This window comes from Rhinatrema bivittatum, chromosome 15 (genome assembly GCF_901001135.1).
Source record: "Rhinatrema bivittatum chromosome 15, aRhiBiv1.1, whole genome shotgun sequence".
NCBI lineage: Eukaryota > Metazoa > Chordata > Amphibia > Gymnophiona > Rhinatrematidae > Rhinatrema > Rhinatrema bivittatum.
This window is the reverse complement of record NC_042629.1, coordinates 35613047-35638663: the sequence shown is the minus strand read 5'-3', so window position 1 is coordinate 35638663 and position 25617 is coordinate 35613047. Positions and strand designations below refer to the sequence as shown.

At 41.7% G+C, this 25617-nt stretch overlaps 1 protein-coding gene across 16 annotated transcripts in view; it reads right to left on the bottom strand.

Annotated features, from left to right (window-relative positions):
* Positions 1-529: 529 nt before the first annotated feature.
* LOC115076834 (serine/threonine-protein kinase DDB_G0283821-like) overlaps positions 530-25617 on the bottom strand; it is a 118376-nt gene continuing 93288 nt past the window's right edge. For 13 of the 16 annotated variants that reach the window (XM_029578786.1, XM_029578778.1, XM_029578784.1 and 10 more), the window contains 4 exons: positions 17327-17518; positions 16177-16329; positions 6748-6777; positions 530-5962 (listed from right to left, as the gene is read on the bottom strand). In XM_029578786.1, the coding sequence (XP_029434646.1) occupies positions 5892-5962; positions 6748-6777; positions 16177-16329; positions 17327-17518 (446 nt within the window). In that variant the 3' untranslated portion in view covers positions 530-5891. Of the gene's footprint in view, positions 6144-6747; positions 6778-16176; positions 16330-17326; positions 17519-25617 lie in introns of all 16 variants that reach the window. The other 3 variants (XM_029578779.1, XM_029578781.1, XM_029578785.1) reach the window with 3 other exon arrangements.

Sequence of the window (25617 nt, the reverse complement as noted above, 5' to 3'; positions counted from 1 at the left end):
CTCCAAGTTTGTATCTGTGTTGTGGCTCTAATTTTCAAGGGCTTAGGTGCTGTTTGTGTGGGTAAAAATAGAGTTAAACACAACTAAGTTAGCCGCGTTTGGCCAAGTGGATATTTTGGCTGCCACCTGGTATGCGCGTTCTTTCATAACACAAATACTTTTGGCCGTATAGAAACGAGGCGTTCAGAAGGAGTTTGAACCCTACACGTCCATATTCAACTTCTTAAAAAAAAAAATTATGCGTATGTTGTAGGTGTGCTGCTAATGTCCTAACCTACGCCAACGTTTCGGAAGGCCCAAGGGTACATGGGTACTTTGAGAAGGTAAATGTTTGCAAGTCACTTCTACGAGTAAAACAGGTTTTAAAACTGCTCGCCTGATATCCTGGTGGACGTACTCACCTGGGGCCTGTACACGCCTCCTTTTACCTGCCGTGTGAAGAGGCGTTCTTGTGGGCGGGGTTTAGAATCACACACACATTTTTTGCATTTTCAAACAACAAATAAAAAAAGCTACGTACACACATGAGCAGGTGTAAATTTAATTTATTTTCTACTACGCACACAGCCAAAAAAGGAATCTTGGTTGAGGATTCCATGCGTACCTTTCCTTTGAAAACTGGTAACAGGCACCTGCAGACTGTACCCCAATGTAGGCACCCCATATTCAACCACAATGTGTATGACTACCTTGGGGTTCCTGTTTGAAAGGGTTTAAGCAACTAACTCTGGGAGTCAGGCTTCTAAATTGACCCCTTTAAACCCTTAATTTAGGATTTCCTAAAATTTAGGAGCCTGAAAAGTGAGTGGCTCCTGGGGCACTGCAGTGGGGAAAACGTTAGGTGGTTAGCACTGATTGTCAGCACTCGGCACCTAACCCAGTCTAAACATATGGAAATGATTCGCAAGGCTAAATTTAGCAACTCAGCTTTTTTTTTGCTTTTTTTTTTCAACGTCGGCCTGCATGCATTTAAAAACCATCTTGTTTTGTGTGGGCTTTAAAGCATACGTCTACCTTTGTATTCAGGACCACATGGAAAATTTGGCACTATATGCCTATTATACATGTATTACAAATGCACTCCACGTGAATTACTCTATCGGTTAAAGAAGCATACTTACAGAAATCCATCAATTAAATGTACCAAGCAATTTGTTTGTGGACTATACAGAAAGAAACCACAATGCAAGCATACAGGTAGAAGCTGGTGAACACTAACTGGCTTACATTAGTGCGATAGCATGACAAGATAAGGCGACATTTCTCTAATGAGGGAAGGAGAGAGGATGTGGCCTCTGATCATGGTGATTTCAATGCCATGGGAACGAGTCATGGTTTCTCAGGTGGGGGGGGGGATTTCCCAGGTGTCATTAGATTTTTCTCCCCTGACTCCCTTTCACATCAGAGAACCGAGGGTCTCTCTCGAACTCCAGCCAGTGCTCTGGATACCATGCTTTTGCTCTAGTTTAGGAAACTCAGATGTGTGGAATTGGGCTGATTTTAGATCACCGTGATAGCGATCCAAGGGAGAAGGAAGCAACATGGCTATTTTCTGCTGATTTCCTGCGATCACCCCAAAAATTCTTTAAATTGAACAGGTTATTTTTTTGGGGGGTTAGAAAAATCTGGTCACAGGATTGCAGTCCAAGAACGAGAATGGCCCTTGAAAAATACCCTGGGCTCCCTCCAACTTCATGCTTTCTGAGTGGGAAATTCTCCCATTTCCCTCGACCTGATCTATGGGGTCAAGCATCATGGGAAATGTAGTTTCCAAGACTACATATCCTAGGGCAGTGGTTTCCTTCTCAATCCTGGATACACACTAAAGCAGTCTGGTTTTCAGGATATCCTTAGGGGGTAATTTTCAAAAGGTTTTGTGTGTGTAAATGAAAGTATTATTTTATAAATTTTCAAAAGCCTATGGACAGTTCAATGACATATACTGTAGCAATTTTCAAAAGCCAACTTATTCATGTAAACTGAATTTGCACATGTAAAAACCAGTTTTAAGAGTGTAAATGCTTTTGAAAATCAGGCCCATAATGAACAGGCATGCGATAGACTCCCCCTTCTTTGGAAACCATAGTATATGTAACCTTATCTCATGCTTATGGCATTGTAGCTATCCTGAATACCTGTCTGGTTAGGTGTGCCTCCAGGACACAGTTAGGAACCCTGACCTAGGGCATAAATGGTTTTTAGAAATAAATTATCCATTATGCAAATCTCTTGTTAAAGGAATAGTGTGCTATGCACCCTAGATGAAAATGTTTCCTAACAAAACTATCTTTACACATCAAAAAGATATAGTACATATAATAAATACATTTTCGGAAAAAGACTTCATATTCTATGGGATTTTATGCTTTTCTGTGCTAACAGAGTTCGTTTCAAACCTTAGAGCAGCAGAGCTAGGAACTATTCCTAAAATACTAAGAAGCAGATGAGGCTGTATTATCAGTGCGCCAAATGGCTTTTGTTCTGCTCCACCAAGGACCCTTTCCATAGGCTATTTTGCTTGCAGAAGGTACCACCAGCAGTCTCAAAAAGCATCTTTACATGTTAGCCTTATAAAGAAATAATACGTTTCTGATTTTTTGCCCATCTTTACAAATAATTCTGACATCATTATTAGCATTCAAGTACAGCAAATATCTGCCCCAAACAGCTTACAATCTTAACGAGTTAAATGACAAAGGAGTTGCACATGCTATTTTATAAACATCAAAAGCACGTGTGTATTTTTGGTTTCGTGCGCACATTTACCTGTGCGGGGCCAAGAGTTATACCCGTAAGTTGCTATTTTATAAGCAATTTACACTAATATATTGGGAAACATTTGCATGATTTTATGCCTGCTAATTATCTAACGCAATTCATATCAGATACATCTGTTGTCTGCTGTTGTTGGGTGGGAGGTGTGGGTGAACGGGGGGAGAGTTCAGGGTGAAGTACTGGGAGGATCTCAATGGACTGGGTGAACTGGTGGAGGTATCAGCAAACTGGTGATTTCAAATAGAGGTGCATATTCTAAAATATACCTACTTACGCATATAAATCAGGGTTTTTTTCACGCATATGTTTATAGATCGGGTAGATGTACACGCTTTCAATGCATCGCTGATGTTCGCATGAGCTGAAACATATGTACGTATGTTGGGGGTGGAGATATGTATTTTATAATCTGCATGGACCAAATATGCACGTTATAAAATACTATAGCTCTCCGCACTTCCATGTACTTGCATATATGAAGCCATGTGGCGTTCTTTGAAAGTTATCCTAAGGGTACCTGAGAAGGTAACTTGCCCAAGGTCATAAGGGCTGTCAGTGGGGGAAGCGGGATCTGAACTCTGGTTTCTCTGGGTCTCAGACCACTGCTCTAACCACCAGACCATGCAGCATCGTCTCTATCCTAAGTCACTTTGCTGTTTTCCATTCAGACAACTGAATTGTTTTGAAGATTATTTCTGTACTCCTCTTTTACTTCTTGTTAAATTATCAACCTAATCTTTTTTGTTGTTGTTGTTAACTCAGATGGTCTTAATGTATAGACTTCCCTCCCACTGTCTCCAAAGAGTCCAGATGTAGGCCTGAGAGCCAGTGGTGGTGGCGGCTCCCACTGCCATTCCATATTAATTTTTACTTTCTGTTGGTAGCCCAAACTCATCAGCAACCCTCTTCTTCAGCTCGGGCGGGTCACTGACAGATAGGAGGCGTGTTGGCTGCCTGGTACCAACTGAAACATAGGCAGCGTCAGCGGGGGCCGCGCTGGCAGAAGAGGAGCAGCAGCAGGCCAACGGGAGGGTGGAAGGGAGACGGCAGGGTCCTCATCCTGTGCCGCCAGCAGCTGCAGGGGACAAAGGAAGCAGCCACCTAGGTGAGACTCTGCTCGCAGAAAGAGCAGCTGCTGTGGGTGGGTGGGTGCCACAATAAGGTCAGCCTCTGCTTTTTTTAAATCTTCCTCCTATCAGCTCATCCTAGGATTGTCTGGTTTCTCTATTGGAATGAAAACAAAAAAAGCAACCAGCAAAACAAAAACCATCAAATCTGATGAGTATCTGAATGATTTTATTTGGTTTTTGCTGATGAAAAAAATAATATATAAAACATGCATTTGCTAATCAGCTTTTTTCAGCAGCCGTCAGCCAAAGTGACCAAAGCTTCATCGGAGAACCTGAAGTAGTTGCCCTGCAAATTTACCTGCTTAAGCATCAACACCTGATTATTTTGCCACCTTATGCTTTAACTTCCCTAGTGCTGCACAGTGGCACACGTGCGCACATTCGTCAGCCTGTGTCCACCGTATAAATGCACACGTTATAAAACAGCCTGACTGTGCGCGCATGCGTGCTCAAATTTTAAGCGGGCAGGCGCCTGTGCGCACAAATGCTGCTTCTACCATGAAGTGGGGGAGGGGAGGGGATTTTAAAAGGTACGCGTGCCGACGCCATTGCCAGTCTTTCCAGTTCTCCCAAGTAGGGGATAGGATTTCCAAACCTCCCTAGTTCAATAGCCCTGACCTTTAAACCCCCGCTGATCCTCCTAAATCTTTTGTGTTTTACAATTTACACGTCATCCATAGCAGGAGTAAAGTTATGCGGCAGGGGGACCGTGGCGCGCGCCCATGCGAGTAAAGCATTTAAGTGCTAATTTCACGGGCAAATCCAGAGCGCGTGTGCCTGCCCAGACCGCGCCCATTCGCCATCCCTTCGTGGTTCTACTTTTCATTTGTACGCGTGGCCTGCATATGCAGCCGGCTTTTAAAACCCGCTCTGTGTCCGCCAGTCGGACATTTCGAATTCACCTTTATAATGTTTTCATCATGCAACATCGTTTTCACTACGAGGGTCATTTTCAAAAGGTACTTCAGAGGTTGATTTTTAAAACAAGTGCTTCACCCACAGACAGGGCCCCTTAGAAAACTGCGTGACCGCCTCATGCATACACTTGCACAGGTGAATTTTCAAAGGAGTTATGCATGTAAATAACACATACTATTGTAGCTATTTTCAATAGCCATTTACCTGCCTTAACACAGGTAATTCTATGGCATACATTGTAGCAATTTTCAAAAGCCCACTTACACAGGTAAAGTGCACTTACATATGTAAAACCTAGTTTTAAGGGTATAAGTGCTTTTTAAAATCCGGCCCACTGGAGGAAATTTTCAAAAGGCTGTGTGTGTATAAATGGGCTTTTGAAAATTGCTACTTTTACATGCCCTGCTCCTTTGAAAATTGTCAAAACGGCTAAATTGTCAAAAGGTTTTACGCCCATAAATGAGCTTTCGAAAATTGCCACGCTATATTTTACTTTTACGCGCACAAATCCTTTCGAAAGTTATCTCCACAGAAGAGTTACAGGGGGTGAAAGTCTGGGTGGGGTTTAAAAAGCAAAGCTACATGCAACAAATAGCAGGCGTAATTGTATGTGCTGGGCTTTGCTGGGATAATTTAATATGCATAAGTTTGATTTGAAAATTGGTGCAACTTACTTTTATATTTGCCAGCTAACTTATATGCAATATTTCAAAATCATCCCCTAAATTATTATATCTTTTCAGGTAATTAAACAAAAGCCATAATCTTTCTTTAAACACAATATCATGTTACACATTTTATAAATGGAATAACATAGTCCAAACTTTGTGTTTATAAAGGCAGACAAGACGTGGGCATATATCTAGGTCCTATGGGAAAGGGGGCGTTAGCACTTTAAGAAGGTGATCACTGTAGGGCTTCTCAATCGTTGGCTGAACTACACTGGCACATACCCACAACATCAGAGCTAAAGCACACAGCAGGTTGGGGGGATCTTCTCCAGTAACAAAGCAGCCACTGGCTGTAAAGTCTCTCTCTCTCTCTCTGTCGTTGAGCAACCTCAGAGTCCTAGCTTCCTCTGTGCCCCCTTTGGTGTGTCTGCACTTCTTTCAAAGGAGTTGAATGAGTTTTCTTACCAGCTTTTATAAAAAAAAAACAACAAAAAAAACCATTAAAAAAAAGCAAAACCAACCAACCCAAACATCTCTAGCAACACAGGAGGCACACGCAGAATGTTCCAAGAGTCTTTTGTATGGACTGCCGAGGACAAACCAATTGGCATGGCTGGATATGTAGAGTTTCCTTACTCGTGTCCATCCCCTAAAGGAAAGGCACAACATTAGGGAGCAGACAATGTGAAAATCAGGACATAGCAGCAGCACCTAGCACGCATCTGAAGGAGCATGGGGTCTTGAGAATCCACCATGGGTTGGGTGGATCATCATCCAGCCTCAGGAGAGCACCCGACGCTCTCCAATACATGGGAAGGAGGGCGATGGAGAAGAGCCTTGTCTAAAGGGTTGATTGTTCCTCTAGGAGAGACACACATTTAAGCTGGTCTACATTACAGATCTTCCTGTCTTCTGAGGCTGCAGACTCTCTTCAAAGATTACTGTTACATTCATATTTTTTTAACTTCCCTTTGTACTGTATATCCAATGGGGCACACACTTGCGCACCGTAATACATCACTTCATCGAGCCCTAAGATGTGCTTGGCCTCTTCTGATGACGGACTGCAAGTACATTTGCTAGTAGGAGGACAGGGGTGAACAGAAAAGACTTAAAAAAAATATATAAAGGGCACAAGGATGGGTGAAACCGGGTCATGTGATTTTCTATAGCTTCTTCCTCCTTATTTGCCTTGTAAGGGAGGGGATTCAACAGAGATGCTTTAAAGAAAACTTAAATAAAGGCAACTATACCTTGATTAGTCTTCTCTTCATCTGGCTTCCCTACAACAAATTAAAAAATGTTTAATTATTTTAAGTCACAGTTTTCTGTCATCTGAAGGAGATAAATGATGTTGAAAGCTCAAGTACTAGAACATTTTTGGATTGCTCTTACATTGGTGTAACAAAAGTTAGCACAACCTGCAAAGAATCCTGTTTGTTTCTAGGATCTATATGGCTACCTTGTATTTTCTTGTTACTTTCAACACGCTATAATCCTTATACAAATGGGGACAGGGATTAGCCATTCCTACAAAAGCTGATCGCCACTGACAAAGATGCCCATGATGGTTAATAGGATTGGCCATTGAATCCCTTCTCTTGGTTCTTCCACTTGACCTTGAGTGGTTTGTTCTTCATGGTCCCTCAGCTGAGTTTATAAACTAAAGTAACAGTACATGACAGAAAATAAAGACCAAAAGGCCCATCTAGTCTACCCAGTAGCAATTTTATCTACATTTACCCAAATCAGATCTAATTCCCACATGGAACCCAACCCCAATCCCATTATGTCCCTGTTAGATTTGCAACTGCCACTCCTTGCAGGTTTTCTTATGCTATCCAGGAAGCATAAATTGTTTTGAGTCCTGTGTATTGAAACAACTGAACAAGTTCATTGAGGACAATGAAATCCTGAACCTACATCAGGAAGTCATTGAGTTCTAAAATCCTCACAATCGCGTTATTGAATTCAGGAGTGGCCTTGATTTGGGTCATAGCTATGTACTGGAACCCCTTGACATTTCTTCCGTCTTTGATACGGTGGATCACCAGATCCTACTGTATAGGCTTCAAGAATGTGAAATTTCTGGCACAGTTTTGTCATGGATCAGGTCATAGTTCTTTGCAAGTCAGAAGTGGAAATGATAGATCTGAATGATCTCCAGTTTTAATGGGAGTCCTGCAGGTATCTGCCTTATCATCCACATTTAATATTTACATGGCCCCTATATGCAAAATCTTAACCAGCCTTTGCAGTGGCTTTAAAATGTATTTATTTAACATTTTTTATATACCGATAGCCGTTTGCACATCGTACAGGTTTACAAGGAACAAGCGGAAGGCCAGAGGAAAAGGCACAACCGTTACATGGAACGCATAAGTGAACATTTGAAAGCATTTAAAAAACATAGGAAAACATTTGATAACATATGAAAAACGACTAACTTAGTCATGTAAAACAAGAAGTATAAGAATTATGTTTTACAAATATAAGAAGGTAGAGACTGTACAAATGAGGGACTTAGGGGGAGGAGGAGGGTAGTTGAAGGGGTAGTAAAATAGATATTAAATATAAATATTGAATATAAAGGAGGGAAGGGGATGGAGGGGGAAGGGGAATGCTAACTTATGTACAGGCCGGGGTGGAAAGCTAGACTGTGTCCAGACTCAAGGTTATGTTTAAGAGTAGGGGCTTAAGTATACTTTGAAGAGGCGCAAGTATCCTTTAGGGAGGGGGTAGTGTAGGAGGAGAGGCTGTTTAGAAAAAGGCCTGTTGAAAAAGCCACATTTTTAGTTTAGTTTTTTTTAATTTGGGTGTGCAGGTTTCTGTACGGAGGTCGTGGGGCATGGAGTTCCACAAGGTTGGACCTGCTATTAAGAAAGCTATTTTCATTGTGGAGGCAAGTTTTGTGAGCTTATGGGAGGGTAGGTGTAGGGTTCCTTGGTGAACAGTGCGTGTAGGTCTGTTGGAGGTGTGGAGAAGGAGAGGCTGTTTAAGCCATTGAGTGTTTTCATTTATTATAGATTTGTGTATGAGGGATAAGGATTTGTACTGTATTCTGGAGTTGATGGGAAGCCAGTGTAGGTCTTTCAGTATGGGTGTAATATGGTCTTTTTTGTGGGTATTGGTTAGGACTCGGGCTGTGGTGTTCTGAAGGAGTTGTAAGGGTTTGGTGGCGGTGGTCGGAGGCTGAGGAGTAGTGAGTTACAGTAATCGATTTTGGAGAATATAATGGATTGGAGCACTGTGAGAAAATCAGAGAGGTGTAATAGGGGTCTTAGTTTCTTCAAGGTATGTAATTTGAAATAGCAGTCTTTTAGGGTGGCTTTAATGAATGGTTTTAATGAGAGTTGGTTGTCTATGGTGATTCCGAGGTTTCGAGTGTGCGGGGAGAATGGTTTGGGGAGTATGGGGGGGGTTATCAAGGGGGATGGGGTTGGTGGAAATGATAAGTAGTTCAGTTTTGTGAGGGTTAAGGGCGAGGTTCATAATGGTGAGGAGTTGGTCGATAGAGGTAAGGCAGGTGTCCTATGGTTGGAGAGCTTTAGGTAGAGAGTCTGTGAAGGGGATGAGAATTTGAACATCATCCACGTAGATATAGTGGGTTATTCCAAGATTTGTGAGGAGTTTGGCTAGGGGAAGCATGTAGATGTTAAACAGGGTGGAGGATAACAAAGAGCCTTGGGGAACACCACGGTCAAGGTTGATGGGGTCAGATTCATGGGTGCCAAGGGTGATGGTGTAATGTCTGTTTTTTAAGTAGGATTGTAGCCAAAGTAGTGCGGTTCCAGTAATGCCGATGTTTATGAGGAGATTGATGAGGATGTCATGGCTAATTGTATTGAATGCGGCTGATATGTCGAGCATAGCTAGAAGATAGGAGTTGCTGCTATCGAGCCCTTTGAAAGCCAAATTGGGAAGGGGAGAGGATTTTGTGCTGGTCGAGGTATTCAGTTAAGCGGGTGTTGACTAGTCTTTCAATGACCTTAGAAAGGAAAGGTAGATTCGAGATGGGTCTAAAGTTGGAGAGAACTGAGGGATCAAGGTTAGGTTTTTTGAGGATTGGTTTGACTATTGCCTGTTTTAGAATGGTAGGGATGCTGCCTTGTGCTAGGGAGCAGTTAATTATGTCTGATATGGGTTTGGCGATTATGCTGGGGATGGAGAGGAGGAGTTGGGTGGAATGGTTTCTACTGGGTGCGAAGAGGGTTTCATTTTCTTTAGGAGATTTTCTATTTCAGAGGATGATGTGGATTCGAGGCAGGAAAGTGTTGTAGTGGGTTTTGAGAGATGGAAATTGGTGGTGTTGGTGTCATGGGGAAAGAGGGCAGAAAGGGCGGAGATTTTATTTTGGAAGAAGAGAGCTAGGTCATTGCATAGGTTTTTGGATCCAGAGTCAGGTGTGTGGGGAAGGGGATTTGGTGAGGTCGGTGAAGATGGCGAAGAGAGCCTTGGCATTATATTGGACATTGTATATTTTGTGGGCACAATAGTCTCGTTTCGTTCTTTGTATGGTGTTCCTGTAGTTGTGCATAGAGAGGTAGTAAGATGCTCTAATGGCTGGTGTGGGGTGTTTGCACCATTGTCTTTCTGTGTTTCTAAGGAGAATTTTCTGTATCTTTAGTTCTGGGGAGTACCAGGGTTTTTTGTTGGTGTGGGCAGGGTTAATGGTTTTTGAGGCGGAGGGGCATAGCTGGCCAGCAATGTTAAGGGCGACATTGAACTAGGAGGAGATGGCATTTTCGGCAGTTGAGAGATCGATTTTATTATTGATATTGGAGCAAGCTGGTATAAGGTCATCTCTGGAGCAAGTTTTCCGGTACTTGAAAGTGTGTACTTGTGTGTGTGTGTGTGGGGGGGGGGGGGGGGGGGGGGGGGGGCGTGCGTAGATTGTTTTAGGGATAGGGTGGTATTTATGATGGAGTGGTCAGACCAAGGCACAGGGGAGCATGTAGAGGGTTCAGTGTGGGGGAAGTCGGAGTTAGTGAAAATGAGATCTAGAGCGTGGCCTGCTTTGTGGGTGGGAGAGTGTATGATTTGTGTAAAGCCCATAGCTTCGAGTGATGAAATGAAGGCTTCACAAGCTGGGGATTGGGGATGTGAATCAACGTGAAGATTGAAATTCCCGAGGATAATGGTGGAGAGGTCAGGGACTAGAGTATCAGCAAAAAATGTAATTAGGGGAGAGGAGTCGCTTTCTAGGAGACCTGGGGGAATGTATATAAAGGCAGAGTTGGAGGGATGTAGATTTGAAGAAACCAACTTCATATTTGGGAGGGGTGTTGACCTTTTGGGAAATCAATTTAAGATCTTTTTTGGCGGCAAGGAGTATGCCGCCTCCTCTTTTTTTATTCCTAGGTATAGAGATAATGTTATAGGAGTCTATAGATATTTGGTTGAGGAGGGAGATATGGAGTGTTTCAACCAAGTTTCTGTAATGGCACATATGTCAGGTTTGGAATCAAGGAGAATGTCACTTAGTAAATGGGTTTTTTTCAATAGCGATTTGGCATTAAAGAGTATCAGAGAGATCAGGGAGAGGCCCAGGAACTGGGTGAAAGGGAATCCCATGATAGGGATCAGCATTCTTTGAGAGTAGGGTGGCGGGGCTTCAGTAGGGTAGGTTATGTGTACGGGAATGGTACTTGAGAGTGGGGATGGGACGAGGGAGCAATATGGGTGGCATTTATAGAGTTTAGAGAATAGAGGTGAGAGGAGGGCGGGTGGAATTAGGAGGTGACTGTAGTGGTGGTGGAGTTGGTATATGGGTTGGGTGGAATGCAAGATGCAGATATTGTAGGAGTTGAATGAGGGGAGAAAACTGTAAGGTGGGCCAAGGTCTTAGGAGAGAGAAGGGTGTCGTTGAGGGTTGTTTGGGTCGTCGGAGGAGCGTTTAGCTTTTATTTGGGGAGGGAGAGTGTTGGGGGAGGTCGTGGGTGGAGTGCAATGGTGGGGTGGAGCAGGGGAAGCACAAAGGGGCGAGCTAAGGGGCTGATATATGCTAATATACAATTTTTCATCCATGTTTGATGAACTTGGTCAGAAATAAGTAGCCTATTAAAAATTTGTATATCAACCATTCAAAAATAGCTATTTCATAACACGCTTGCTTTGAATATGGCCAAAACAGATTTTATGCTAATTCAGAGAAAGTCAGCTAACATAAAATCAATGTATCCACCTGTTACCACTAACAATCAATCCTTCCCAGTCTGTGCATAAAAAACTTGGGAGTTTGGATAGACTCGTCTCTTGTTCCATCATCATGTTAAGTCCGTCATCTGAGCAGGCTTTTTTAAGCTGTGGGTGCTGTTTGAGCTACAGAATTATTGATTGAAACTGATTTCTGCACTGTTATTCAGAACTCTATCCTGCCTGTGGTGGATTTTTGTAATTCACTCTATATTAGCCTGCCAGGATTTACATTAAAACTGATGTAGCTTCTATTAAATACAGCTGCCAGGTTAATATCAGGAAGGTGGCAAAATGATCACATCTCTCCAGTGTTAATGAACTTACACCCCCCTGCCTCCCTCCTATCGGATCCAATATAAAATTGGTGTAACTGTTCATAAACTAATTTTTTCAAACAAATGACCATGGGTTAATGCCTTTGTACAGCTTTTCCAGCCCTGTCAGGTGTTAAGATCTCAACAACGTGGACTCCTTGATGTGCTGTTTACTAGGTAAGCTAGGCTCAGTGAAACGAGAGAACGCGCTCTCTGTAGCAGCGCCAACCTTTTGGAACTCATTGCCGGAAGGGCTATGGCAGTTAAGCTGTATTAAAACATTCAAAGTGGTGCTGAAAACCTCTCTCTCAATTTAAAAATGGCTAATTTAGGAATCTAATTGAGTCTGGGTCAATATATGTGGTTGATGAAGAATTTTTATTTTCTTGTGGTGCATGCCTGTACCTTTTTTTTTTTAATGCATATTGGAGTTGTTGATGGCCTAGTCCTTTGGGTATAGGCGATTTATACATTTTATTTAACACAAACATAAATAAGCATATCACTGCTACCCCAGGCTGCAACCCTGAGGATTAGCACAAGAATAGTCTTTCCATTCCTGCCTGCCAGTGGTGCTCTATCTGTAAAGAAAAAAGTAGCAGAGCTCAACTTGCCGGCCATAAGGGAGAACCCAGGGCCACTTAAGCCTCTAAAGCCATAGAGTTTTATTAATGAAAATGTATATACCCCTTCCCTAACCCGAAGATTGCCTAAAGCAGAATACAAAAATGCAAAATCACAGTAAAATATGCAACCATAACATTTAAAAAATGTAAAAATCTCACCGAGATCCAAGATAAGGGCCACCAGCACACCACCAATGCGAGCAAAATATTAACAAACCTCTTCATTATTTTCTGAACAACTGAAGCCATAACACTAATACCAGCAGAAAGAAGACTACGGCAAAACATTAAAAAAAACCAAAACACTTTTTTTCCGAAAAGCCAGGTACTCTGTCTTGTCTAATCTCTAGGGCACAGTATTTCATAGGACCAGTGCTGGCACTGAAAAGGTCCTAGATCTATACTGAGCCAGATACAGCACCCATGCTGTGGGGACACCGAACGGTAACCCCTGACTACATCTGAGCTCTCGTGTAGGTTGATATAATTTAAGTCGAAACACAAAGAGGATAACTTTAAAACAAGCAGGCATGCATGGGGGCCCATATATGCAAACACAACAAGTGCAGTAAGCATTTCATAGTCCATATAATCTCAAAAAAAGGCTTTATTAATTCAATAAGCGGCAACTCCACTGTTTTAGAAGACACTTCTTTTAAAGGGTCCCCCGACACAGACCCTGTGTTTCGCCAAAGGCTGCATCGGGAGGGATAACAATTTTTTAACAATCTGTGGATACAAACAAAGGAATTAACGATGGACTATGCATAAAAGGGCAAACTGACATACTACTGTAAACAGGAAAATCATCACACATACTGTTGTAGTTAGTAGTAACACTTCACATGCGTACAGTACAACGGAGATTTAAAAGCTACTCGAAATGGCATGAAATGCTGAGCCAATCGGCATTGCAAGAGCTGAAGACCAATCAAATTACAGCCAGGCAGGAACCAATCAAAACACTGGCAAACTCAACCGAATGGGATGAATAACACCGAATGGGCTGAATAACGAGTTAGAATGGAGCTTTTTCACTTGAGTTTTCCGGTTTGCCCTTTTATGCATAGTCCATCATTCATTCCTTTGTTTGTATCACAGATTGTTGTTAAAAATTTGTTGTCTCTCCCGACGCAGCCTTTGGCGAAACACAGGGTCTGTGTCGGGGGACCCTTTAAAAGAAGTTTCTTCTAAAACAGTGGAATTGCCGCTTATTGAATTAATAAAGCCTTTTTGAGATTATATGGACTATGAAATGCTTACTGCACTTGTGTGTTTGCATTATAGCTGCTGAATGAAGCTCATGTGTGTTTATTTTGGATTTGCCCATATATGCAGCTTTATGGACGCACATGTGCATGCGATATTTGATATTGTGCACACTATATAAAATCCAACATGTTCGCGTATCAAAAAACATGCTGCATGTGTTTTAAACATAGCTGGATAAGTTCTGCACTCACTTGTGCACACTAGTGTGAGCTTGCATGCGTGCTTGTGTGCACCTATGCCTGCCTGTTCAGATGTGCAGACGGAGGGTGTATAACTAACAGAGGACCATGAGTGTGAGAGAGAGAGTGTGTGTGAGAGAGTAAGAGAGAGAAAAAGAGAGGAGAAAGGGAGAGAGAAAATATCCTGAACTTCTAGAGGAACAGAGCCAGGCTGCTTTCCTGGGCCCTTTTAACATCAGTAAAGGAAAGAATTATACTGCATTATCATCATAACAATTGCTTTTACTATATCTGTGCATTATCTCTGCTGTATTGCTTTCTGAAGCATAACCAAGTGTATAATTCAGGGTATGAGTGTGGTGCGTTGTGTTTTAGGTAGCGGGTCCTGCAGGATACCGGTCTTCTGTCTGGGGTGGTGGATCTCACCAGAGGAGCTGCCTTGGGGATACTGGCCTTCTGTCTTACCACACTCATACAGTGAACCTATTAATACTGACAAACTCCAATCACAGCTTCTGCATGAAGGGATGAAATTCAGGAGCAGGCAGAGGGAAAACCACTGAAGGGGTGCTCAATTCCAGGATCAGTATGGGAAGAGTGCTTCTCCCAACAAGCGGTTTAGAAACAGCATCTTTGCACAGAAGTGAAGAAGTTTTGGCACCAAAAGCATAGTTGCTTGAGTCCTTAGTACCATGATGCCAAAATATCAGCACTGGAGGATGGCGCCATCTTGTGGGAGCGTTTGCTTCTCGGCACCGATGGAGGAGTTCTTTTTTTTTTTTTTTCTTTCTGGTGCCCCAATCTGACCTTCTCTTTTTAGGTTCTGATCCCTCTGAACTCTTTTTTTTCCCTCTTAGTTTGAGTTCCCTGTAAGAAAGTGCTGGAGGGGGACATTCTTCCACACGCTGCATGACGGCTCATATGGAAGGGTCCTGGGCAGTGGAAGCAGAGGTCATGGAAGTCCAAACTCAACATCTTCTGTTTGCATATAGTGCAGAGTTTAAAGGGTTTCTATCCCAATGATGAAAATTAACCGAAGGGGACACACAGAAAAACTGACCTAACCTCCAAAAACAAATTATTGTTTTTTGGGAGATTCACTAAAAATAAAGGCTGGGAGAAAAGAAAACAATTGTGGTCCATTTTCAGCTGCTGTCTGGCTAGCAAAATTATCCCGATAAATTTATCCAGCTAACTGTGGCAGGATATTCGGTGACACAGCCACCAAACCGAATATGCCAGACTATCTTAAACTTTACCTGGATACGTTCATCAGGCTAACTTAACACCGTCCCAGAACACCTCTAAAGGCATTGATTGACATTGATGTGGAGGCAGCCCTAGACATTTGGGTTATCTCACTGTCGGTATGATTTTAAAAGGGCCACGCAAATAAAAACCAGGAGTTACATGTGTGGCCAGGCCTCGTGCGTGCCGCGCGCATTTTAGAACAGGCCCTGTTAGGCGCAGAAGTGCCGGAACTTGCAAAAGAGGCAGGCAGGGGCGTGGTCTGGGCGAGGAGGGGCGCGGGCCGGGACAGTGCCATTTTGCGCTGTCCCGATTACTCGCACGCTGGCAGCCGCTGGCGCACGCAACTTATTTCAACTTGGGGCATGAAGTTAAAAAAAAAATAAAAAGGGATAGCTGGGATAGATTTAGGGGTTGGGGTGGAGAGGGGGAAGAGTAGGGTTAAGGATAGGAAAGTTCCTTCCCAGTCCGCTCCTTAAATGGAGCGGACTGGGAGGGAACTGAGGACCGGCCGATCGCTTTGCCACATGTAAGTTATAAAATTCCCCATGCGCGCGCATGTTATAAAATCGGGGCGCGGGTCTCACAATCGACCTCTGTATTTTTTTTGGGAAGTTTCTCTCTTTCAGGCCAGTTCTCCTTCCCATTTCTCTGGGCTGTAGATTGCAACACTTTTTTTCTACTTTATTTCTTTAGATTTAGAACTATTGTTTTGATCTGACATGATGTGATTAATTTTCTTCTTTTTTCCTTGTATTTGAATTTGAAAATAATTTCAAAAAGAAAAAAATACATCTCCCATCTCATTAACATAAAAAAAAAAAAAGTAAAAGAATGAGTCTCACTCTCTTCCCCAAAAAGGCCTTGGCCTGGACCCTGTTTCACTGCATTATCGCCTTTCCCGTGATCGCTGCCCAGTAAAACTTCCTGCTCATCGGGGGAATTCTCTGCAACATTTTCTTCCGCTGCACCAATGTTACTGTCTGTCTTCCAGCTTCCTAAATAACAAAAACAGGAAACGCAGGTCTCCTCCATTTATTCAGCTTCCAAAAGGACATTTTCCTTTTGTAGCAAGTTAATGTCAGTGTTTCCCTTGGAGGCCCACAACTAACCAAGAAGCATCCAGATAAATAGGTAGAACAGAACACAATACTGACAGATTTAAGGAGAAATAATCAGTGTCCACACTGATGCAAAGTCCACGGAGACTTTTTTTTTTTAATCTGCGGGCTTTGTAACAATCATCATAGCAAAGGGGGACAAGTTTTGCTTTGATTATAGCCTCAGGTAAGAGTAGCCGCGGAGATCTGTACTTGCTTTTTCTGCAAGTCCATTTTCCCTTGGAAACAAACATTTAGATTTAAAAGTGTGATCCACGTGCATTATTTCCCCCTCCGGACCGATCCATACTATTGAGAAGGCCTCCACGTAAGGCAAGTAAAATGATGTGCCTTGTAAACCACCACATAAAGGGGCAAGGACAAGTTAGGGGAGACAAATAATATATGGAGATTGCATTTATAAATCTTTGCCTGTACTTTACGCCATGTACTCTGACCTTTGCATCTGCATTATGCATGCCAGTCCTAACATGGCTCACAAGCCTCCCGGGGTAATATTATCACTGTCAAAATGCGCCTTTTATGTGAAAAGAGGTTCTTGAGCACACAAAGTTTTTGGATCAGGTAATGCACCTCTTTTAAAGAGGTTCAAACATCCCTACTGATGATCAATAGTATTTGGGTGCCTCAATTTCCTACATCCTAGGTTGAACCACAAGCCATGCCACGTAGCATATCATGATGACCCGGCCGTAGCATGATTCCCCAGGAGGAAGTCCCAGATTAGCAAGGATGTAAGGCTGAAGAAAAAGTGTATCAAACTGGTTATTGTACAAGACAGTAAAAAAAGAAAAGGAGCAGTTTAAAATAAAAAAAACAAAAAACCCACACAAAACAGTGCAAAGTGTGATGGAAAATTCAACTGCAAACTCACCATCTGTGGCAATGTCTCCTGTGGATCCTGTTAGGTCATTAGTAGGGACTCCAGGTAAGGTAGTAGTCTGGTTAATACCATGGTTATTATTAACTTTATGATCAGTGGAAGTGTCTGTGATATGTGCTGTGCTTGAGATTTTCGGTTGGTCAGGCATCTTCACAGAAGTATTTTGCTCTATAAAAGGTACAGCTACATTGAATGAGACAAAAATGTTTACGGGAGTTAAACAGGTTACTGGATTCAACTTGCAGTCGCAAGCCCCACAGCCAGCATCATTATTGCCCTCAAAAGGTGTCTTTTGCTTGAAAAGAAGCTCTTTAGTCCGATTTAATGAACTCACAGATTTTTTGAATCAAGCAATGAGCCTCTTTTAAAGAAATTCAAACATCCTTACCCATGATCAGTAGAATTTGAGTGCTTTGATTTCTTGCAGTCTAGTTTCAACCAGGATGGACTGATTTAAATCAAGGTGCTTAAAATTGATGTAAATTGATTTAAATCAAGATGCTTAAAATAATTGATTAAAATCATGATTTAAATCAACAAGAGAAATCCACAATTTAAATGACTGAATTAAATCAAGTTTCCCATAGATATTACTTCACGTATTTCTTGAACAATGGTGCAAAACTGATCACCAAACTGTGCTGGGAATTTACCTGTTAAATCACTTATACTAAAAGGCATAGAAAGTCTTAAAGAAAGGATTAATTGCAAAGAAATCAATGCACAGGAGCCGAGCATCTTTCAATGGAAAGGAGTCTCTGGAATGAGAGGTCCTGGGAAGGGGGTGAAAGAGGGTAGCCTCAGAAGTACTCTAAGGAAATATTTCTTTACAGAGAGGGTGGTGGATGTGTTGGAGAAAGACGCTATCAGAATACAAGAAAGCACAGGAGAGGCAAAGATGATCTCTGAAGGAGTGGTAGGGACTGTAGAGATGGGCAGCCTAGCTGAGAAGAGTCGTCTTCTTTTCTGCCATCCATGTTTCTAATTTACTAATCAGTTCATCTACTGATGAGTGTGCCTGAACAGAAAACCAACATGGAGAAAGGAAACTGACCCAAAATCCTCTGTTTTCTTAGCCTGCCTTGGCTGTATGAACTGTAAGTGACTTATTGAGAATGACTTGCAGAATTCCCAGGACATTTGGTCAGGCAGTCGATGCTGGCTCCATATAGTGATGCCTAATCATAGGGTCACACAAAGCAAAAGCCAACGGAGGGAACTTCAGCTATACTGTCACAATAAGAGGCTCTATTCTCAGGAGTATCTGTAAACACAACTTCAGATGTGTTAATTGCCTTGACCAGCAAGATTCTAACAGAACAAAAGACAATCCAAAGAGTGATGGTAAATGGGCCCCACCGTGGAGAAATACTCAGGGGTAGCTAGGGATGATCTTATCATGCTGTTGACATGACAACCTATGTAAATTATCCTCGAGGTAGTCACGCACTCTAGCGTCTTCTAACCCAGTACAATATTGCATGTTATCTATAAATGAAGGACCACTTCCTGTATACGATGAGATACTGGTGGTCTGTTTGTCAGAGGCATGGCATCAGCATCTCTCAAGAATACTTATATTGTTCAATAAAAAATTATGCTTTCTACAAAAATCTAAGTGTTCTTGTATCCCTGGACATAAGCGTCATAAAGAATGGCTTGGCGCTTAACATTTTGGCACCCCAGATGGGACTTGATAGCTGCAGCTATCTATTGTGCAGTCTTTCATCTGAATCTGCTGGACTGGGTCAGACCTAACGCTGGTACTTGGACCTTAATTGGCTTTTGTCCGAAGTTTTGTTTATTGCCTAGTAATTCCCAGGAACTGCACATTTCTGGATGACTGTTTATTGAAAAAGTAGCACCTGGAAGACAGAAGAAAGTGCCCTCTACTACGTAGGAGATGACAGATCTGTAAGTATTTACTCATGCCTACATAATTAACTTGTAAGTATAATATTCTAGTTAAGTAAGTAAAAGATTTTCTTTGGCCAATTGTAAATAAAAGTGCACTATTTATTTTGATCTACTTTGGGGACGCCCATTTGTAGACTATTATACTTAATGAGACCTTATTAAGAGTGATTTTGGTTTATTTGTCTGTATATTTGTTAATAAATTTGTACTGGAAAAAACAATACAAAGAGGTTTAAAAACAGCGACAGGTAGTCCGTGGTTGTAAGCTCTTGCCCTGCTTGCAAGGCTGAGGGATTATTAGAGGAACATACGAAAGAAAAGTTTTATGGAAAAGTCTAATTTGAAATCTGGTTTTTTTTATTTGTCTCTGATTTCTGCCAGGATGTAACGCATTGCAGTGACTGGGGTCTGACTTACAATTGTTATGGCAGTTTCAGAACTTGAAAGGGCACTGAGAGCTGGAGAGTTAACTGTGTTGGCCGGTACAGAGAAGGTAGGAGGTATGTAAAGCTCCAGGCATTCGTATGCGCAGTAGGACACAAGGGGGAGAACTGGTTTAAGGTATACACAGACTAATGAGGAATTAAAGTTGTGGAGAATTGTTACAGTAAGTGAATTTAATTTAGTAGATTCTTTCAGAAAGTTTGGTTTCGTCAGCTTTCTCTGGTTGGCTAACATTGAATTTGGGTAGAAACTAATAAGGTATTAGGTTTGCAAACAATAAAATAAAAAGATTTCAGGGCAGACATAGGAGATATATTGCATTCTTACATTCAGTTTTTTGTGGTGACAGGGAGTCATCTAGTACAGTGGCTCTCAACCTTTTTCCCCTCGTGACACACCTGGCAGGCCACGCTCACTGTGTGACACACTGCTCATTACAATTCACGGCGGAAATAAAAAGTAAAGGTCCGGTAATTATTTTTATTGTTTAAAATGACAAGGAAATGATACGTATTCTGTCTGAACAGAAATTGCATAAATAGTAAACATCCCACACCAAAACAGCACCAATTTCCAGCACTTAAAACAGTAACCACCTTATCTAAGAAAAGGCAACTCTGAAAATATTACACCAGGCCTTAAGACACCAATACATCTCCTATTAGGAAAACGGACCAAGTCAGGCTGCTATAGAACCCTACACAGAAACTACACGCCAGCAGAAAAACCTCACCTGAATCACATGTGCTGACCCTCACCTAACAAAGAATAAAGAGAACAAAACGCATAATTAGAAGCATGCAGACAAAAACTGAACTGGAAACCGCAACAAGCCAGAGTCTCTGTATGCAGTGTAATAAAGGAAAAAAGAAACATCACCCATTCTTATAAAACAAATCAAGAAATATAAATTCAGTAGCAGTAAAACTATATTAACAAAAAGAACAGACTATTTCGAAACAGCTGATGAGTGGAATATCCAATAATTAAAAACTCATAAAAAATTTCTAGATGCCAATAAAATATTTCAAAATAGCAGACACAAAGACCCAGTAATGAAAAATAAGGATACAACATTTTTTTTGCTCTGCATACCTGGGAACATTTGATATCCAGGTGTCCTGAGATTGTTTTGAATTAGCAGGAAGAGGGATGGTTTGCTTGGAACTTTCTCCTCTCTCTCAAGTCACATACCAGTGCTTTCTCTCACACTGGCTCTCAATTACACACCTATACACACATGCTCAGTCACTCACATATACACATGCTTTTTCTCTAAGAACATAAGAACATGCCATACTGGGTCAGACCAAGGGTCCATCAAGCCCTGCATCCTGTTTCCAACAGTGACCAATCCAGGCCATAAGACCCTGGCAAGTACCCAAATACTAAGTCTATTCCATGTTACTGTTGCTAGTAATAGCAGTGGCTATTTTCTAAGTCAACTTAATTAATAGCAGGTAATGGACTTCTCCTCCAAGAACTTATCCAATCCTTTTTTAAACACAGCTATATTAACTGCACTAACCACATCCTCTGGCAACAAATTCCAGAGTTTAATTGTGCGTTGAGTAAAAAAGAACTTTCTCTGATTAGTTTTAAATGTGCCACACGCTAACTTCATGGAGTGCCCCCTAGTCTTTCTATTATCCGAAAGAGTAAATAACCGATTCACATCTACCCGTTCTAGACCTCTCATGATTTTAAACACCTCTATCATATCCCCCCTCAGCCGTCTTTTCTCCAAGCTGAAAAGTCCTAACCTCTTTAGTCTTTCCTCATAGGGGAGCTGTTCCATTCCCCTTATCATTTTGGTAGCCCTTCTCTCTACCTTCTCCATCGCAATTATATCTTTTTTGAGATGCGGCGACCAGAATTGTACACAGTATTCAAGGAGCGGTCTCACCATGGAGCGATATAGAGGCATTATGACATTTTCCGTTTTATTCACCATTCCCTTTCTAATAATTCCCAACATTCTGTTTGCTTTTTTGACTGCCGCAGCACACTGAACCGACGATTTCAATGTGTTATCCACTATGACGCCTAGATCTCTTTCTTGGGTTGTAGCACCTAATATGGAACCTAACTGTGTAACTATAGCATGGGTTATTTTTCCCTATATGCATCACCTTGCACTTATCCACATTAAATTTCATCTGGCATTTCGATGCCCAATTTTCCAGTCTTACAAGGTCTTCCTGCAATTTATCACAATCTGCTTGTGATTTAACTACTCTGAACAATTTTGTATCATCTGCAAATTTGATTATCTCACTCGTCATATTTCTTTCCAGATCATTTATAAATATAGGCTCTTAATTACACATTTACACACTTGCTGTCTATCTTTTCACGCTTACACACACAGGCTTTCAATCACACACTTACATGCTGTCTTTTTCTCTCACACACAGACTCTCATTCACATGCTTACAAACATGTCCTCTCTTTCTCTCATTTACACTCAGGCTCTCAATCACATACTCACATGCTCCCTCACCTAAACCAGCTCTCAATCACACACAGACACACATGCTCTCTCTTACTTATACACACAGGCTCTTAATCATACATACACATGATCTCTCTCATACACAAAGGATATCAATCATTCACACATACTCTTTCACACAAACAGGTTCCCAATCGTAAACTTACATTCATGCTCTCTCTCTCTCTCACAGGCAGGCTCTCAATCACAGACATACTCTCTTTCACATATACGCTATCTCACTCACACACACACAGGATCTCAAACACACATGCTTGCTTGCTCGCTCATTCACTCTCTCTCCCTCCCTAGCAGCAGCAGCAGCCTCCTCCCAAACCTAACCTCCTTCATTTTCAGCTCTCGCAGAGAAAGGAGTCCCATCGGCCGTGGGGTTTGACGTTCTTCTTCATTTTTCTGCGAGCCGCGCTGCTAATTCCTCAGGCCGTGCCTCTCTTCTGTTCTTCGGGTTGACGCTGACCACACTAGCATGGTCTCTTCTTCCCATGCACGCACCCGCTGCTCACCACTTCCTCTTCCGGGGCGCGGAAAGAAGAGACCATGCCGATGCTGCTGACTCCAGCTGTTCTGCCATGTTCTGCCCGCGCTGACGGCATTTTAAGCCCAGGCAGAGGAGGACCGGGGAGCAGCTGGGTCAGCGGGGGACCGGGAAGTGTGGCGACACACCTGTGTTCTTGGCGACACAATGGTTGTGTCGCAACACACCAGTTGAGAACCACTGAGTAGATAATATGAAAACTCGTGGAAACCAACCCTCTTAATGTTAAACAGATTAGACATTTTCATGAGAAGTGGTATAAACAGTCAGGAAAATAGTAAGGGAAAGTCTGCATTTGTTTGGCCACGCAAAGGCTCTTTATAGCCTGTGTTGCTGAATTTGCTTAAATATATAAAGGACATGAAGAAAGGGCAGTCGTTAGATAAACATTTATAAGTTTTTGATTTATGGTATAGGCCAAAGGATTCTGTTCTTGATGACACTGAATGGAGCAAGATGCTCCCAACCCTATGTTCCTGCTACGGCTGTTCTGAACTCCTCTGTATCAGGTGACCTAAGTATGCCAGGCTTATATCCAGCTTTGCTGCATGCCTGTGGTCAGTTAGGTCACTTTTTACTCTATACTGCCCCGGCTGAATTAGGTCCGGTTAATCCAAATGATGTTGCTCCAGGTTATAAACCATTACAGTTAGATTCTCCGCCTTTAACTCCAATATCCGTTACTGCTGTTTCAGGAGAGGGAACTCCCATACTACCTAAGCTAGTCAGAACTCAGGTTACTCCATTGCCAGCAGAGGTTCCTGCTGTATCTCCGTCAATGGCAGTTTCTGCATCTTCCCCTCCACTTCAATTAGAAGTGCAGGACGGATGGCAGGGAGTGACTTGTAGTCTCAAAGGGTTAATGCACCCTTCAGGCAATGCACAATCAGGTCTGACAGTAGATGAATTAAGACAAAAGTTTGGGGATGAGTTGACAGCTCAGAGCAAACAAGCAGAAGGGGGAAAGATTCTCTCAGTAGAAAAGGAGAGGGGAGTTTTGCACTCTTCAGATGAAGAGGTAGATAAAGATAGTAGATTTACAACGGATAAACTTTCACCGATGCTTTTTAAGAAACCACCACTCAAGGAGTGTGCTAGGCACACCCATGGATGTAAGCAGATACATACATTAGTAGGCATGGCAACGTCCTGTAGGGATTCTAATGGGGAACTTATTTCATCACACTTAAGGGATAGAGGAGAAAAAAAAAAGATTAACTGCTATATGTTGGGTGAAAGCCACCATTCTACTGATACTTGGATTCATAAGAGGTAATGCGTTAGCAGATTTTGCAGCACAAGAGGTTACTAAAAGAGACTAGAGCACAAAGGGAAGCAGGCTTACTGGCCTGTGCACAACACATACCATGTACACCAATTTCTCTCAAAGCAAATTTACAGACACTTTGTTCTCAATTTGTGACCAGGGCTGGAAAATAAGCTGTGGCTAGAAATGTTTCTCAGTATTTGTCATTATAGTGATTTGTATGTTAAGAGAAAAGAGTAAAGGAACTGAAGATTTAACTAAACTCCAAACTAACTTATGTTCTATGCAGATGGAGGAATTAAATAAGTGAAAAGAGGGAAAGAAATGTAACGTTTTTCTAGATAGAAGAGCTGCTGAGAAAGTTTCTGGGATAACCGGGGTTACAGTGGTTTCAGATGATGTGGAATATGGAACAAGTGGGGGTGATGCTTGGTATTCCCAGAATCAATTAATGGGTGCAGTAATTATAAATGTAGTGCAAATCCTGAAAGAAATTCCTCATATACAGTTTTAGATTTGGCTAATGCATACTACTGTGAGTCTCTGGCTGTGCAAAGTAGGGAATTAACAGCTTTCTAGTATAACAAACAAAGCTATCAATCTCACAAGCTTTTCTAGAAAGCCCTTCTATCTTTTATCTGTTTGCATAGGAAGGAAATAAAATAAGTTACAGGTTTCATTTTTAGGAATTAAGTTAGGAGTTGATAGTAAAAGTATTGGCTGTGCATTGCATGACCCATTAACCGAAGTGGCAGGTTTTCAAGTTTTGGATTACAAGGCACTAAACATTATCACCTTAGGAAATAACATTATCACCTTAGGAAATAGATCTGTAGAGGGAAAGCAGCTCACACACCACAACTTGTGGTAGTGCCTCATAGTGGCAAAACAAGAGAGACAAGAAAGTAGCTTGACTATCTGCTGAATTAAGGCATATCAGAATGATTAGTTTCAATGCAGCTGTAATTTCACTTTAACCATTACCTTAATTTTATTATATGCCAGATTTTATATCTTTCCAGGTTGAAAAAACAAAGCCTTCTCTGCCATGGAAGCTGTAACGCTTAAAGATTACATTTTTTCACAGTTTGATTTTTTCATTTTTAAAAATATCTATTTTAATTTTGACTCTTGTTTTATGTTGGATCGATCCAAACACTTTTTGGTCTAATTTTTTAGCTCAAATGTGTTAATTGTTATTTGTCTTTATGTGTTATTTGTATGTCATGACACCTGAAGAATGCAAAGAATGAATTTATGTGTCACTTCAGTGAAAGGCATGTTTCTGTGTGATGTCCGAGCATTTAAGTTGTTTGTGGTCCTGACTATTGCATGTTACCTAATAATAAAGAGGGAATATTATGCAGATGTAGGGATTATTAGATGCAGGGAGTTAAGGTCATGATGGAATTTGTCTCATTGATTAATTTGAATTTGTTTTGCTGTTATATTAGGCTTTAATCTGTAACATATGCACCTAATAATGAGTTAAGAGGCTATGCTCCGATGTAAGAAATCCACCATGCTGAGAGAACTGCATAAGTCATGTGTCATTGATTTCAGAAACATCCCATCCTTTGCACCCTTCATTATACGGACCTTTA